General features: G+C 42.8%; 2 protein-coding genes across 2 annotated transcripts; one reads left to right on the top strand and one right to left on the bottom strand.

The window, feature by feature from the left end:
- Positions 1-796: 796 nt before the first annotated feature.
- LOC143401277 (olfactory receptor 7D4-like) lies at positions 797-1,747 on the bottom strand. Its single transcript, XM_076858507.2, has one exon. The coding sequence runs from the start codon at positions 1,745-1,747 to the stop codon at positions 797-799; it is 951 nt and encodes a 316-aa protein (XP_076714622.2).
- A 5,313-nt stretch (positions 1,748-7,060) lies between these two features.
- LOC143401270 (olfactory receptor 7E178-like) lies at positions 7,061-13,913 on the top strand. Its single transcript, XM_076858493.2, has 3 exons — positions 7,061-7,121; positions 10,214-10,463; positions 12,971-13,913. Exons 1-3 carry the CDS (start codon positions 7,061-7,063, stop codon positions 13,911-13,913), a joined length of 1,254 nt encoding a protein of 417 aa, XP_076714608.2.

Raw genomic sequence — 13,913 nt, 5'->3', positions numbered from 1 at the left:
AGGAAGACAGGAAAGGAAGGAAGAAAGGAACAGGGCAAGATCACAAGGAGGGAAGCAAGATGAAGCATTGTATCACCACATTCATGAAATTGGAATGTCAAGTTCACATTTCAATCATTGTAGCCAAAGTAGGATAACAGAGGTAGAAGGGTGTGCTCAGTGCAGACTTGCTCTCACGCACCCATGGAGAGTCTGCTCCCTTCAGAAATTATGTGCATGAGAGAAAATATGTCAAAGAACTCTTTGCAGGATAAGTAAAATCAAACATGAAGATCAACAAGCCCAGGTCAGACGTGGTAAGCACTTTGATGATTTTCATTTCACCGCTGGGGAAAACAAGAATACATTGATGTTCAGGTGAAGAACATTCATAAGTTTTGAGGAACCCATGTTAGCACTTGATGTGGGTTCTTATTTTTTTTAGATGTTGATGGATCTGTATTTTATTTTTTATGTGCAGTGTTGAGAATCAAACCCAGTACCTCACACATGCTACATAAGCATACTACCACTGAGCCACAACTGCAGCCCCGTTGATGTAGATTCTAGGTCAAATTGGAAAACTCAGAAATTCCTGTAAGAAAATTTATGGACCATGTTTAGGGAAGAAAATTGAAATGGATCACTAAAGCAGTAAATAGGGTGAAATACATACAAAAATATAAAGAAGCAAAGTCATAGGGAATGAAAGCAATTAATCATTCACTCAAGGAAAAAAAATAAGCCTAGATAGTCAAGTTCACATTTGAATTATGAACTATATTTTTCACTAATTCTGAGGTCAGTTATCCATCCATCAAGGGCCAAAACCTGCTCTGCTGAGGAGTCTCCCCAGGGCCCCCTTCACATCCTTGTTCCTCAGGCTGTAGATGAAGGGGTTCAGCATGGGGGTGACCACAGTGAACATCACTGAGGCGATCATGGTTCTCTGGGAAGAATGGGTCCCAGCAGAACTGAGGTAAACCCCAAGGCCTGTCCCATAGAATAGGGCGACCACACAGAGGTGGGACCCACAGGTGGAAAATGCTTTATACTTGGCCACAGAAGAGGACATCTTCATTAAGGAGGAGACAATCTGAAAGTAAGAGAAGAGGATCCCAGTCATAGGAAAAACCCCCAGCACGGTGGTACTCACATACAGAAAAATATTATTGATGAGTGTATCAGATGTGGCCACCTTGAAAAGCTGAGCCAGTCCACAGAAGAAATGTGGGATAACAGTGCCAGCAGAGAAGGTCAGTCGCTTCACCAGTAGAATATGAACCAGGGACACCCAGAACATGATGAGCCAAGACAGCAGAACCAGAAGAACACAGAACCGTGGATTCATGGTGACTATGTAGTTCAATGGATGACAGATGGCCACAAACCGGTCAAAAGCCATCATGGTCAGTAGGAAATTATCCATTGCAGCAAATGTATTTAAAAAATATGCCTGTGCCAGGCACTCTGTGTAGGAGATGTCTTTGTTCTGTGCCTGAATGTTCACCAGCATCTTTGGGACTGTGGTGGAGATGAAGCACATGTCAACCAAGGACAGGTTGGAGAGGAAGAAGTACATGGGTGTGTGGAGGTGGGGGTCAGAGCTGACGGCCAGGATGATGAGCAGGTTCCCAAGCACTGTGACCAGGTACATGGACAGGAACAGTCCAAAGAGGAGGGGCTGCAGGTCTGGGTCCTCTGAGAGGCCTAGGAGGAGGAATTCTGATTTACTTGTGCAGTTTCCACTTCCATAGAGCTGGTGCATCTGCTGGGGACAGAGGCAAATGCAACCTTCACAGAGTATCCAACTAGCCCCTCCCATGTTATCTCTCTACCATCTCACCCTTGGGTGGATGCCACTCATCTTGCATTAAATCCTCCAGACGACAGTGACCCACTCAGCAGAATGACAACCCAGTTCTATTTCCAAGTGTGTGAAGTCAGTCTGCCTTCCTCAACTTAGCAGAGAGCCCTCTCCCTTTATCATCCACTCTCTAGTTTTGGTTGTTCTATCTGAACCTATGGACATCAACTAACTCCTTCTTTCATGACTCGTTGAAAGTATTTGAAGATATTTCATGATGTGTTCTTGATATCTACCTCATTAGGCATTCTAATAGTGCTGTAATAGGAATTAAATATGGAATTTGAACTCAACCTATAATTTTGACTGGACACTTTATCAATTTCTGACAGCTAAATCACACTACCTAATTTTTTTTTCCTAACCGTACAGTTATTAATATTACTGTATTTTTGAGGTTTTAAATTGCCTTAGGCTCTATAGGGCCTTAAAATGGATTTCTCCCATTGTTTTGTTTTGTTTTTTAATTTTTAATATTTATTTTTCAGTTTTTGGCAGACACAGCATCTTTGTTTGTATGTGGTGCTGAGGATTGAACCTGGGCCGCACACATGCCAGGCGAGCGTGCTACCGCTTGAGCCACATCCCCAGCCCCTGCCATTGTTAATATTAACACAATTATTATTAATCTCCTCATCTGTGATACATATTGTGGATACATAACACACACAAAGTGCAGCATGTAGCTGTGATTTACTAATTGGATTCTTGCGTAGATTTCATTTAATACAGTATTGGTTCAGCAATGTGCCACCTGGGGAAACATGAGAAAATTACTTCTGTTACATTACATCATTTATCTCACAGTAGGAGTCATAAGTATTCACTATATCATAGGTGTACAGAGTGAAATTAAATGTAATACTGCATGGAATTCCTCCACTGTGGTTCCTGTGACACACTACAGGCACTTCGTAAGTGTGAACTTCTGAAGCATTCTTAACATTGCAATAAATCTGTTGGCATGGCTACTACTTGTCAATATCCCTCTTAATGGGGGACGTCCTTAAGGGTGAAATTCTAATCAATAGACGCAATATCTGTGTTTCCAGTTTTAAATGCTCATAGTTCTTATAATTAGTGATGATCCCTATGGCTCCTTCTTTCAGAGAAGCCCGCCATGTGAATCAGTCCAGGAAGAGGAAGAAGTCTACAAACTAACATAGATAAGAGGAAGAACCCTAAACACTCCACCATTACAGAGAAAAGCAAAAGCCAGGCACTATGACTCACACCTGTAATCCCAGCTACTCAGGATTCAGAGGCAGGGGCACTGCAAGCTCCAGGCCAGCCTTGGCCCAGCCTCAAAGTAAAAATTAAAATGTGCTGGAGATATAGGTGAGTGGTAGAAAGCCCCTGGGCTTAATCCCCACAACTAACACAACGAATATGTGAAGAAACATAAGTTATAATGAAATAAAGTTGCTCACTGGTACAGTACTCCTGAGTTCAGTCCCCAGTACTTAAAAAAAAAAGTCAAGTACAAGGGACACTTGGAAATGTGTGCCTATATCATCTTGAGTGGAGATATACTATTTTAAAACTATTTATACTATTTATACTATTGTTTGGGCCTCCCCCAAACAATCTTTGAAGGTTTAATGAATCACTTAGTTTCCACAATGTTAAATTCAATGGCCAAAATAAACAATGGATGGATCTGATTGCCAATATTCAAACAGTATATAAACCCAATAATGGTAAAACAGGCCAATTTATGATTTAAGAATAAAAGATCATCAAGAATCAGAACTGTGATGCCTTTGCAGCACCCTGACTAATTCAAGACACAAAAAAATCACTGAGCACGATCTATTCAGTGAAGGTGGGGAGGAGAGGCTTCTATGAAACAGGAATGTTTGGGCTGAGAGAGGCAGGACAGGTCATTGCTCATCAAGGGAAAGAAAGAGGAGACTTTCTAGCTGGTGAGAAGAGCCCGGGATTGACCTACCAGATGGTGAGATGCTACACTGCTCAGTCAGCATGTCCTCCTGAGATGCCAGCAGAAGACACCTGGGCACCCAGCATCAGGTGTAGCTGTGTTATTATATTTCATCGCACCACTGAAGTGAACAGATAAAAACAGCGAACCAGGCACAATCTGCGGCTATTCAGTGACCTCATTAAGTCAGTCTGACAGCAGCACAGGTAGATTACAAAAGAACAACCGGTCACATCAGAGCCATACCTTATGCAGAAGGGATCTTCAGTGAGCAGTTAGCAAATAAATGATCGAAAGAGGAAATCTAATAGGGACCTGTCATTCAGGGAGGGAGTGGAGGAGATCGGGAGACTCGCCAGAAAGCACTGCCTTCAAGGAATGGCCATTTCAGACTCCTCCAGAGAGTGAAAGTACCTTGCACGTGCAGGACCTTCACCTTCATGGACTGACTACACTGGGCTGTCCAGGGTCACTGTCCTGGAGTAGAGCCCGGTGCCCACCTTCCCTTTTCCTTCTTGCTGCACCAGCCACACTGGACACGCCGACTCTCTCCAAGGGCTACCCTGGAGATGTCCCTTCTGCACAGCCAGCTCCAGGGAGCCCACTTGGGTTTTCACAGAGGCCTGGAACAAAGAAGTCAGGAGAGGGGAGCAGGGGCTTGCTCCAAATTTCTAGCAGCTCAAGGGTTGAATTCTCTGTGCTCCTCACTGAGTCAGTCTTTGTGTTGTATTCTCACTCCAAACAATTCAGCTCCTCTGGGAACAGAGCAGAGACACAGTGGAAAATTTTCAGTCTATGTTTCAGCAAGAGGGTGAGATGGACTCATTTCCTCCAAGGAAAACATCAGTTTTCTTTGCTTTCACTAAATGTACCAAGTGTCCCCTAAGGAATGTTTAATTTCTACAAGGACCTAATCAGAAGAATCATTCCTCTGTGAGGGGCTTCCCCCAAACAATCTTTGAAGGTTTAATGAATCACTTAGTTTCCACAATGTTAAATTCATGATAATTAATAGTGTCAAGGTAGATAGTGAGGGGATTGTAAATGGAGTCCTAGTCAAAGGGGACTCTATTCCTATGGGTGTAAGAGTTTTAAAAATTGGGAATGTATGGTTTATGCTCACTCAACATGCACCACCAATGTAATTTTCAAAATTTTTCTTTACATTTTTCTATGCTTTTTATTCATTTCAAATTGTATTTAATTTGTTTTATGCATTTTGTTCATCTTTTTAAGGGATAAGGAGGAAATAGCTAAAAGGGGTCAGAGTCTGTTTTTGAGGTGATAAAGATGTTCTAAAATTCATAGGGTCTCACATGTGTATGAAAAGGCTAGAAGACATTAAATCATCAAAGGGTGAATGACATTGCAAGTGAATTATATGTCAATAAAGCTGTTAAACAAAGCTAATCAAACTAATATCAGATATTAAAAGATACATTACTGTGGTTCAAGATGCAAGAGTGATATTGTACACAATGAATTGTAGGTTCTAGAAAGACAGAGAAGGATTTTACTTTGTTTCTCTAATGGGAATGACATCACTTGGGAGGTATTGAGGGTTGGCTGAGTGGTTTGCAGTGCTAGGATAGAACCCAAGGCCTCCTGCACATCAGGCAGGTGCTCTGCCACTTAGCTACACCCATGGCCCTGAGAGGTACCTTGTGACTCTGCTGAAGGAAGGAGGTTTACACTCCAGTGCCAGCTACCTGCAGAGGGCCAGCATCGGGAATTCACCCACCCTCCATGTTCAGGCAGTGGTGTAAGCAACATGCCTGCAAGAGGAAATAAATTCTAAAGTTCATTTCCAAATTTATTTTCTTCCTCATATTGAATCTCATAATATCCTAGAAAACATTCTATATTTCATAGAATATAGATAATATCATAAAACAGGATAATGTAATATTAGCTATTATAAAAGATGTAATTAATATATTTAAAATTTATTATTAAATAATTATTTGCCAAAAACTACGTATTAATGTTATATAACATATTTCATAGTACTATAATATATATTGTAATATTCTACAAGATCTTATATCAAAATAAATACATAAATTGTTAAATTAAAATCAATATTATTAAATACAGATGCTCAATTTTAATAATTTCCAATTTTACTTAAATTTGAATGCTATTTAGTTCAATTTTTTTATTCTCTTTGTCTGTTTGTAGACTCAACTTTAGATTCATCCTATTCTGCAACAAGATGAACATTTTTTTTACATGACCCAAAGTCCAAAGCCCTGGAGACATTTGTTAAATATTGTTGGCTTGTTGTGATGTCAGTGAATAGACACTGTTGATGGAAAAGAAACCCTGTTGGCTTTCTGACTGCATGGCCTGGAACAGCATGAGGCCATCTTCAGAAATATCAAGATCAGAGTCCATTTCTATTCCCACGCCAGTTCGGCTACAGGGAGCTTCTGGTAAAGCATGGTGGTGTGGTGGGCTGGGGCTGTGTCAGACAGTGGAGGAAGGTCTCCAGAATCTTAGTGTGCGAGGAGCCAGGTGTCCTGACAGGGGGCAAGCATGTGTAGTGGGCCGCTTCTGACATGTTTCTAACCGATCTGACCTCCTGTGTGCAAGCCATTGTGCACACCCATTTCTTTGAGCATGTCTGGACCTGGCGATTTACTTCCAACCAATGCTATGTGACAGAAGGGATCAGATGTCACTTTTGAGATTAGGGTATAAAAAGACACTGGATTCTTTCTGGTTTTCTACTTTTACCCCACCTATCTGTTCTTTCTGATGGAAACCAACTGCCCTATGTGATCTGCTTCATGCAGAAGTCTATGCAGCAAAGAACTAAGGGTGGCTGTGGGGAGCCATTCTCACACGTGACTGGGCAACTCCTGGTTTGGGTCTGAGGCGCTCTGGCTAATCTGTGTTGGAGCTTTCCCAGCCCTCTCCTGGTGCGAGGGCCTGTCTGTGTGGGGGTGTGACTGACCACTGACCCCGGGGGCCAATCACTGACCCTGACCTTGGAGTGCGGCCCCCCTCAATCTTCATTGGATGGAATTCTCCCCTAAATTTCTTGTTCCCCAATAAAAGGCTACTCCCTGGCGTGCTCTCTCTGTCTCTCTCCTGCTAGCCCTGAGTAATCCTTGCTGCCCTACCGGGTGGTTGAGGTGAGAGCCAGAGGGGGAGCCGTCTCGGACCTGGTCATAGAAAAAGGTAACTGAGTCTGTGTGTTTTATTACGATCTCACTAGCTAACTTTTATGCCAAGAACCTCATTAATGAAACCAGTGCGCTGGTCGCATGGTGGAGGCGGCCTTTCACCAACAGCCCCCCAAAATTGAGTCCTCCACCAGCCACAGGAGTGAGTTTGGAAGCAGGTCTTCTCCAGCCGACTCTTGAGTGACTGCAGCCTTGTGTGACACCATTGGTTATTAAGGGAAATAGCAAGTTATAAGTAACACATCATAGATAAGAATAAAATCGATTTTCCAGCCTTATTGAAGCAAAGTTAACAAAACTTATGCAAATTCAAGGTAGACAATGTGATAATTTGATATACTTATACATCAAATTAATTAACATATCTATCACCTCATGTGATCACTGTGTGTATTGTGGTGAAGACACTTAAGATCTCTCAGTAAATTTCTTTCGTTTTTTTTTTTTTAGACTTCATTTTTATGAGAAATTCAGAACAAGTTTTGGTAACAGGTTTACAATTAACAGTTAAATATTTAGGGACATTTACAGTACTAAGTTGTGCCAACAGTGGCATGTTCATTGGCTGTGAGGAAATGTCATCTGCCTAGTGGATGTAAAAGGAGAATGAGCAGGACTTTAACCCCAGCACCCTTCCCTGTGGCTCTCCTCCCCACACAGCAACTCCCTGCCTGGCAGGCGGGCTCCATTTCCTGATGCCCTGTTCTTCCATCCCAAGGGTCGAACTTCCCACTACACCAGCTCATTTTGCTCAAGATTGCTTTGGCTAATCCTCACAGCACACAATCTGTATCCAGCTGGGTGTCCACTGCACAGCACTGGCCTTCCTCCACGATCAACCCATCACACGATCCAGAGAGAAGAGCAGCATTGCGCCAACTCCGCAGCTCTCAGTAAATTTCAAGTAATCAAAACATAGTTACCTACAATGATACCACTATGCATCAAGCTCCAGAATTTTTTCATTTCATAAATAAATATTTATTCCTTTTTACCAACCTCTTCCACCCTGACCTGGTAGCAACCACCTTTCTACTCTATTTTTGTGAGTTTGACTTTTTTGGATTCTACATTTAAGTGAGATCATGCAGGAGTTTCCTTCTGTGTCTGGTTTATTTCATTTAGCAAGATTTCTTTCTTGTTTATGGCTGAAAAATATATTGAATATTGTATATACACACCTTATTTTGTTTATCCTTTCACCCAGCAACAAACACCTAGGTGTTTTCCGTATCTTGGTTCTTGTGAACACTGCTGCAAGGACATGAGAGTACAGAGACCTCTTTGAGATGCACATTTTATTTATTTTGGACATATATCCCAAAGTGGGATTGCTGGTTCCTACCGTTGTTCTAGTTTCACATTTGTGAGGCACTTCCACATGGTTTTCCACTATGGCTGTAGCAATTTACATCATGACCACCAGTGTGCAAGGGTTTTCTTTTCTGCACATCCTCATTGGCATGTTATCTTCTGTCTTATTCATAAAGGCATTCTAACAGATGGGAGGGGCTAGTTCTTTGTGATTTTGATCTGCATGCCCCGCGATGTTGAATGATGTCAAGCAACTTTTCAAATTCCTGTTGGCTATTTGTATGTCTTTGGAAAAATGCCTATTCAGGACCTTTGCTTATTCTTAAATTCAGTTATTTACTTACTCATTTATTGCTTTGGGGTTGTATAAGTTTCTTTTACATATTTTGGATATTAACCTCTTGTCAGACATGTGGTTTGCAAATACTTTCTCCTATCATCTGGACTCATTTTTGTTTTGTTGATTATTTCCTTTGCTGAAAAAAAAATGAACAAAAACTCAAACCACAAAGACTTTTAGTTTGATGTAGTCACACTTGAAACATTTTTGCTTTAGTTGATTTTGGTGGCCAGTCCAAATTGCCAAGACTAATGTCAAGGAAGTTCAACCGTATGTCTTCTACCAAAGGTTTTATGGTTTCAGGTCTTACCTTTAAGTCTTTAATCTATTCCAGTTCATTTTTGTGTAAGTCCAATTTCATTCCTTTGCCTGTGGATGCCCAGGTTTTCAGACACCATTCCTTCAAGAGGCCCTTCTTCCCTGTGGGGTGTTCTTGGTATCCTTGTCGAAGACTAGCTACCTTCATATGCATGAGCTTATTTCTGCATTCTCTGTTCAGTCCCATGAGTCAATGTGTCTGTTTTCATGCCAGTATCATTCTCTTTTGATTACATGCCTTTATAATATAGCTGGAAATCAGGAAGTGTGATACTGCCACTTTTGTTCATTTTTCTCAAGATTGCTTTGGCTATCAAGAGACTTTCACATTCCAAATAAATTTTAGAATTGTGCCGGGCATGGTGGTGGCACATGCCTATAATCCCAACAGCTTGGGAGGCTGAGGCAGGAGGATTGCAAGTTCAAAGCCAGCCTCAAGCAACAAGGCGCTAAGCAACTCAGTGAGACCCCGTCTCTAAATAAAATACAAAATAGGACTGGGGATGGGGCTCAGTGGTGGAGTGCTCCTGAATTCAATCCCCAGTACAAAAAAAAAATTGGAATTGTTCTAAAAAAATGCTATGGGAATTTTGATTGGGATTGCACTCAATCTGTAGATTGCTTTGGTTAGTAGACATTTTAACTGTATTCATCCACTTTATGAACAGGAAATAGTGTTCCATTTATTTGTGGCTTTCATTTCTTTCATCAATAGCCATTTTCTAGTATACTAATATCACACTTTTAAAAGAAAAATTAGGACTTGAGCTGTTATGTAAATAAGCAGAAGCCCCCATAAATATTCCATGCATATAAACCAAAACTCCCAAGCAAAGACTACCAAACAGAATGGAGAAATTTTTTCTTAAGAGACATAAATCTTAACTGGGAACATGGAATTTGCCTCAGATTCTTTATAGAAAACCCAGTTCTTCCTCCAGCGGTTGATGAAAACGATGGACTTACAGATATCAAGGTCAAGAGTCATAAACTAAATGAAGAAAGAATCACATTTTGTTTTAAGAGAAGCCAAAGTTGCAGGCCAGCTTTCTCCCTAGAGGAGGAAGGACCCAAGCTCTCCTCTTTTTCTTTCCATTAAAATTAGCAAGTCCTCAGAGACTGGGAGAATGAGGACCAATTATGCTAATCGTGAGCTCTGTGCACTCTGTCTAAGTACAAATAATGACTCTGTGTCCTGGAGATGTTCAGGATGCTGGTGCCAGTCTGGTGGGCTCTGATATCTGTGTCTCTTCTTCTCAAAGCCTCTGTTTGCATCAGTCAATCCAAGACTGACTCTGCCTTCCTGCTGCCCCTGAGGACGGAGCCTGGGTCCTCACCATTCACCAAGCTGGGAACAGCAGTGGATCCCAATTCCTCACCATGCCCCAACAGGGACAGAGCACAGCCCAGTGAGTTCGAGGGGGGCGGTGGGGGCAGACACAGGGACACAGCACAGCCCAGTGAGTGCAAGGGGGGTGTGGGGGGGCAGACACAGGGACAGAGCACAGCCCAGTGAGTGGTGGGGGAGGGTCAGACGGCGATGGTGGAGGGAGTGTGGGGAGCCCTGATTCCTCCTCACAGGCAGGACAGTTGGCATAGGCAGACAGAAGAGCTCCAGTTCCCTTTTCTATGATGCAGGAGCATTCAAGGAAAGAGGCTGCCTGTGGCTTTCACTGTGGTGAGGATGGGCTCCTGCCCATGGCATGAGCTTCTAGGGATCCCATCTCCTGCAGCCTCCATAGGAGGAAACAGGTTTCCTTCCTTCCTTCCTTCTTCTTTCTCCTCCCTTCCTTCCTCTTTCACTCTTTCTTTCTCCCTCCCACTAACTGTCTCTTCCTTCCTTCCTTCCTTCCTTCCTTCCTTCCTTCCTTCCTTCCTTCCTTCCTTCCTTCCTTCCTTCTTTCTTTCTTTCTTTCTTTCTTTCTTTCTTTCTTTCTTTCTTTCTTTCTTTCTGTAATGGAGATTGAACCCCTCAGTGCTCTACCACTCAGCTATATCCCCAGTCCTTTCTTTTTTTAAAAAAAAATTAAATTTTTTTATTTTGAGAAAGGGAGGGTCTTACTAAATTGCCCAAGCTGAACTCAAACTTGTGGTCCTTATGCCTTAGTCTTCCAAATCACTGGGATTACAAGTCTATGCCTATATCCAGCCAGGTTCTTTGTTATGCAGCTATTAAAGGATATTTTTCTTGTTGTTATTGTTTCTTTATTTCTTTTCGTGGTGGATAAGGCTAGGCCTCATATGTGCTAGGCAAGCACTCCACCACTGAGCAACATGTCCAGCCCTTTCCATGTGAATTTTGCAACAGTGTCTTGCTATTCTCCGGCTGGCCTTGAGCACAATGTTCCTCCCTCGGCTTCCCAGGTTAGCCAGAATTACAGGTGTGCATCACCATGTCTGACGTGAAAGGGTACTTATAAATAAACAGTCCACTACAAAGGAATTTATGGAACTGCATTTGAGTAAAATAAAGTACACTTGACTATTTAAAGCATTATTTATCTGGGCATGGTAGTGGACACCTATGATCCCAGCTACTTGGGAGGCTAAGGAAGAAGAATTCCAAGTTTGAGGCCAGTCTAGGCAATTTAGCCGGACCCTGTCTTGAAATTAAAAAAAAAAAAAAATAGGAAGGGATAGGGATGGGGCTGTAGCTAAGAGGTAGAGTACTTGCCTGGCATGCACCTTTGGGCTTAATCCCTTGTATGGGGGGGGGGGAGGGAGGACTCCTTAATTAGAACAATTTTTTTTCTTTAAAAGAGAAGGATAATATTTACTGCTATAGAGTGGATCCAAAATGTCCCCCAGAGTCCCATGTGTCAAGGGCTGGGTGGCCAACCTGTGTGCTGTCGGGAGTTAGTGCAACCTTTCAGAGGAGGGGCTAGTGGGAGGAAGTAAGGTCACTGGGGGCGTCCCCCTGAAGGGAACATCAGGACCCCAGCCCCGTCCTCTCTCTTTCCTTTCTGGCCACTGTAAGATGAGCAGGCCTCCTCTGCCACGTGCCCCCATCATCCTTACTGGGCCACCACAGGCCCAAAGCAATAGGACCAAGTGACAGACATCTTTTTTATTTTTACACTGGATATCGCAGGTATTTTGTTTCAGTAAGAGAAAGCTAACACATTTATGTTCCAGTCAATGGAGGAGACTCATATTTTAGAATGCTTATGGACTTTTCTTAATCTCTAGATATCCATGCTCCCATAGATTCTTCTTCCTAGAGTTTCTAAAATGGATTTATGCCGCAGTCTCTGGCTGGGCACAAATCACGAGTCTCCACACAGCTTGTAGATTCAAACAGCAATTCTTTATTCCCGATTTCACACCGGCAGTCTACAAACACGTTCTGGGGGAATCCACGTTCTCTGCCCAAATCCACACTCTGCCCAAATTCACTACTCCTGGTCTTCTGTCTCCCCAATATACTGTCTGACCCTAAGAACTCAAGAGGAACTCAGCAGCAGGATACGCCCTATTCTAAAGGGGGAACACCCTAATCTCCTATTATGCTAAACCACCCTATTCTAAAGGGGGAACACCCTAAACACGGATCCTGCCCTGGTCCTTGAGCAAGGTCACCTTACATGCAATGTCCTGCAAAATGTCCTATTTCCATGAGTCCTTCCACTAAAGAAACATGGGGGTACGCTGGCAAGGAAATTGTCATACCTACTTGGCTGATGGCTCCCAGCAGATTTACATGGATTTAGATTCAGCAGATTAATGGAACTAAAACCACAGAGAGAATCCAAAGGAGAAAGTATTTGCCATAATTAAAAAATAGTGCTAATGTGTATGATCCTCAAGTGTGTATCCTTTTTTTTTTTTTTGTGGTGCTTGGGATTGAACCCAGGGCCTTGTGCATATGAGGCAAGCACCTACCAACTGAGTTATATCTCCAGCACAAGTGTGTATGCTTTCATTATGAATTGCTTTAATTCATGACACACAGTAATGGGTCCCAATGTGCTTGTTTTCTTTATTCCAACCTTTATTTATTTATTTATTTTCCCTAAAAGGTGCCTCTGCTATGTGGAACCACAGAATTTAACAGGTGTCTTGGAATTTCTGCTCCTGGGCCTTTCAGATGATCCAGAGGTGCAACCTGTCCTCTTTGGACTGTTCCTGTCCATGTACCTGGTCACGGTTCTTGGGAACCTGCTCATCATCCTGGCCGTCAGCTCTGACCCCCACCTTCACACCCCCATGTACTTCTTCCTCTCCAACCTGTCCTTGACTGACATTGGCTTTAGCAGCTCTACAATTCCCAAGATGCTGGTGAACTTCCAGACACACAGCAAATCCATCACTTATACAGGTTGCCTAACTCAGGTGTCCTGTTTTTTCCTTTTTGGATGTTTGGATAGTCTGCTGCTGGCCGTGATGGCCTATGACCGCTTGGTGGCCATTTGCCACCCTTTACATTACCCAATCATCATGAACCCCCGCCTCTGTGGCCTGTTGGCCCTGGTGTCCTTCTCCATCAGTCTTGTGGACTCCCAGGTACACAGCTTGATGGTGTCACAACTGACCTTCTGCCAAGATGTAGAAATCCCTCATTTCTTCTGCGATGTGCCTCAGTTGTTCAAACTTGCCTGTTCTGATACCTCTGCTAACAACATAGTCATATTTCTCGTTGGCACCATCTCTGGTTTTCTGCCTATCGCAGGGATCCTCTTCTCCTACTGTAAAATTGTTTCCTCTGTTCTAAGAGTCCCATCCTCAGGTGGGAAGTGCAAAGCCTTCTCCACCTGTGGGTCTCACCTATCTGTTGTTTGCTTATTTTACGGAACAGGCCTTGGGGTGTACCTCAGTTCATCTGACTCAACTTCCTCCAGAAAGAGTATGGTGGTCTCAGTGATGTACACCATGGTCACCCCCATGCTGAACCCCTTCATCTACAGTCTGAGGAACAAGGACATCAAGAAGTCCCTGCAGAGAATTGTCAGCAGAATAACCTAA

The sequence above is a fragment of the Callospermophilus lateralis genome, chromosome 1 (assembly GCF_048772815.1).
Source record: "Callospermophilus lateralis isolate mCalLat2 chromosome 1, mCalLat2.hap1, whole genome shotgun sequence".
NCBI classification, from domain to species: Eukaryota; Metazoa; Chordata; class Mammalia; order Rodentia; family Sciuridae; genus Callospermophilus; species Callospermophilus lateralis.
Note: the sequence above shows the minus strand (reverse complement) of the source record. Positions and strands in the feature narration are given on the sequence as shown.

Coding starts and splice junctions, on each gene's coding strand:
- LOC143401270 (XM_076858493.2), top strand. CDS start 7,061: ATGGTGGAGGCGGCCTTTCACCAACAGCCCCCCAAAATTGAGTCCTCC. Junction 7,122..10,213: donor GTCCTCCACCAGCCACAGGA/GTGAGTTTGGAA, acceptor TTCTTCTCAAAG/CCTCTGTTTGCATCAGTCAA. Junction 10,464..12,970: donor CAGGGACAGAGCACAGCCCA/GTGAGTGGTGGG, acceptor TTTCCCTAAAAG/GTGCCTCTGCTATGTGGAAC.
- LOC143401277 (XM_076858507.2), bottom strand. CDS start 1,747: ATGCACCAGCTCTATGGAAGTGGAAACTGCACAAGTAAATCAGAATTC.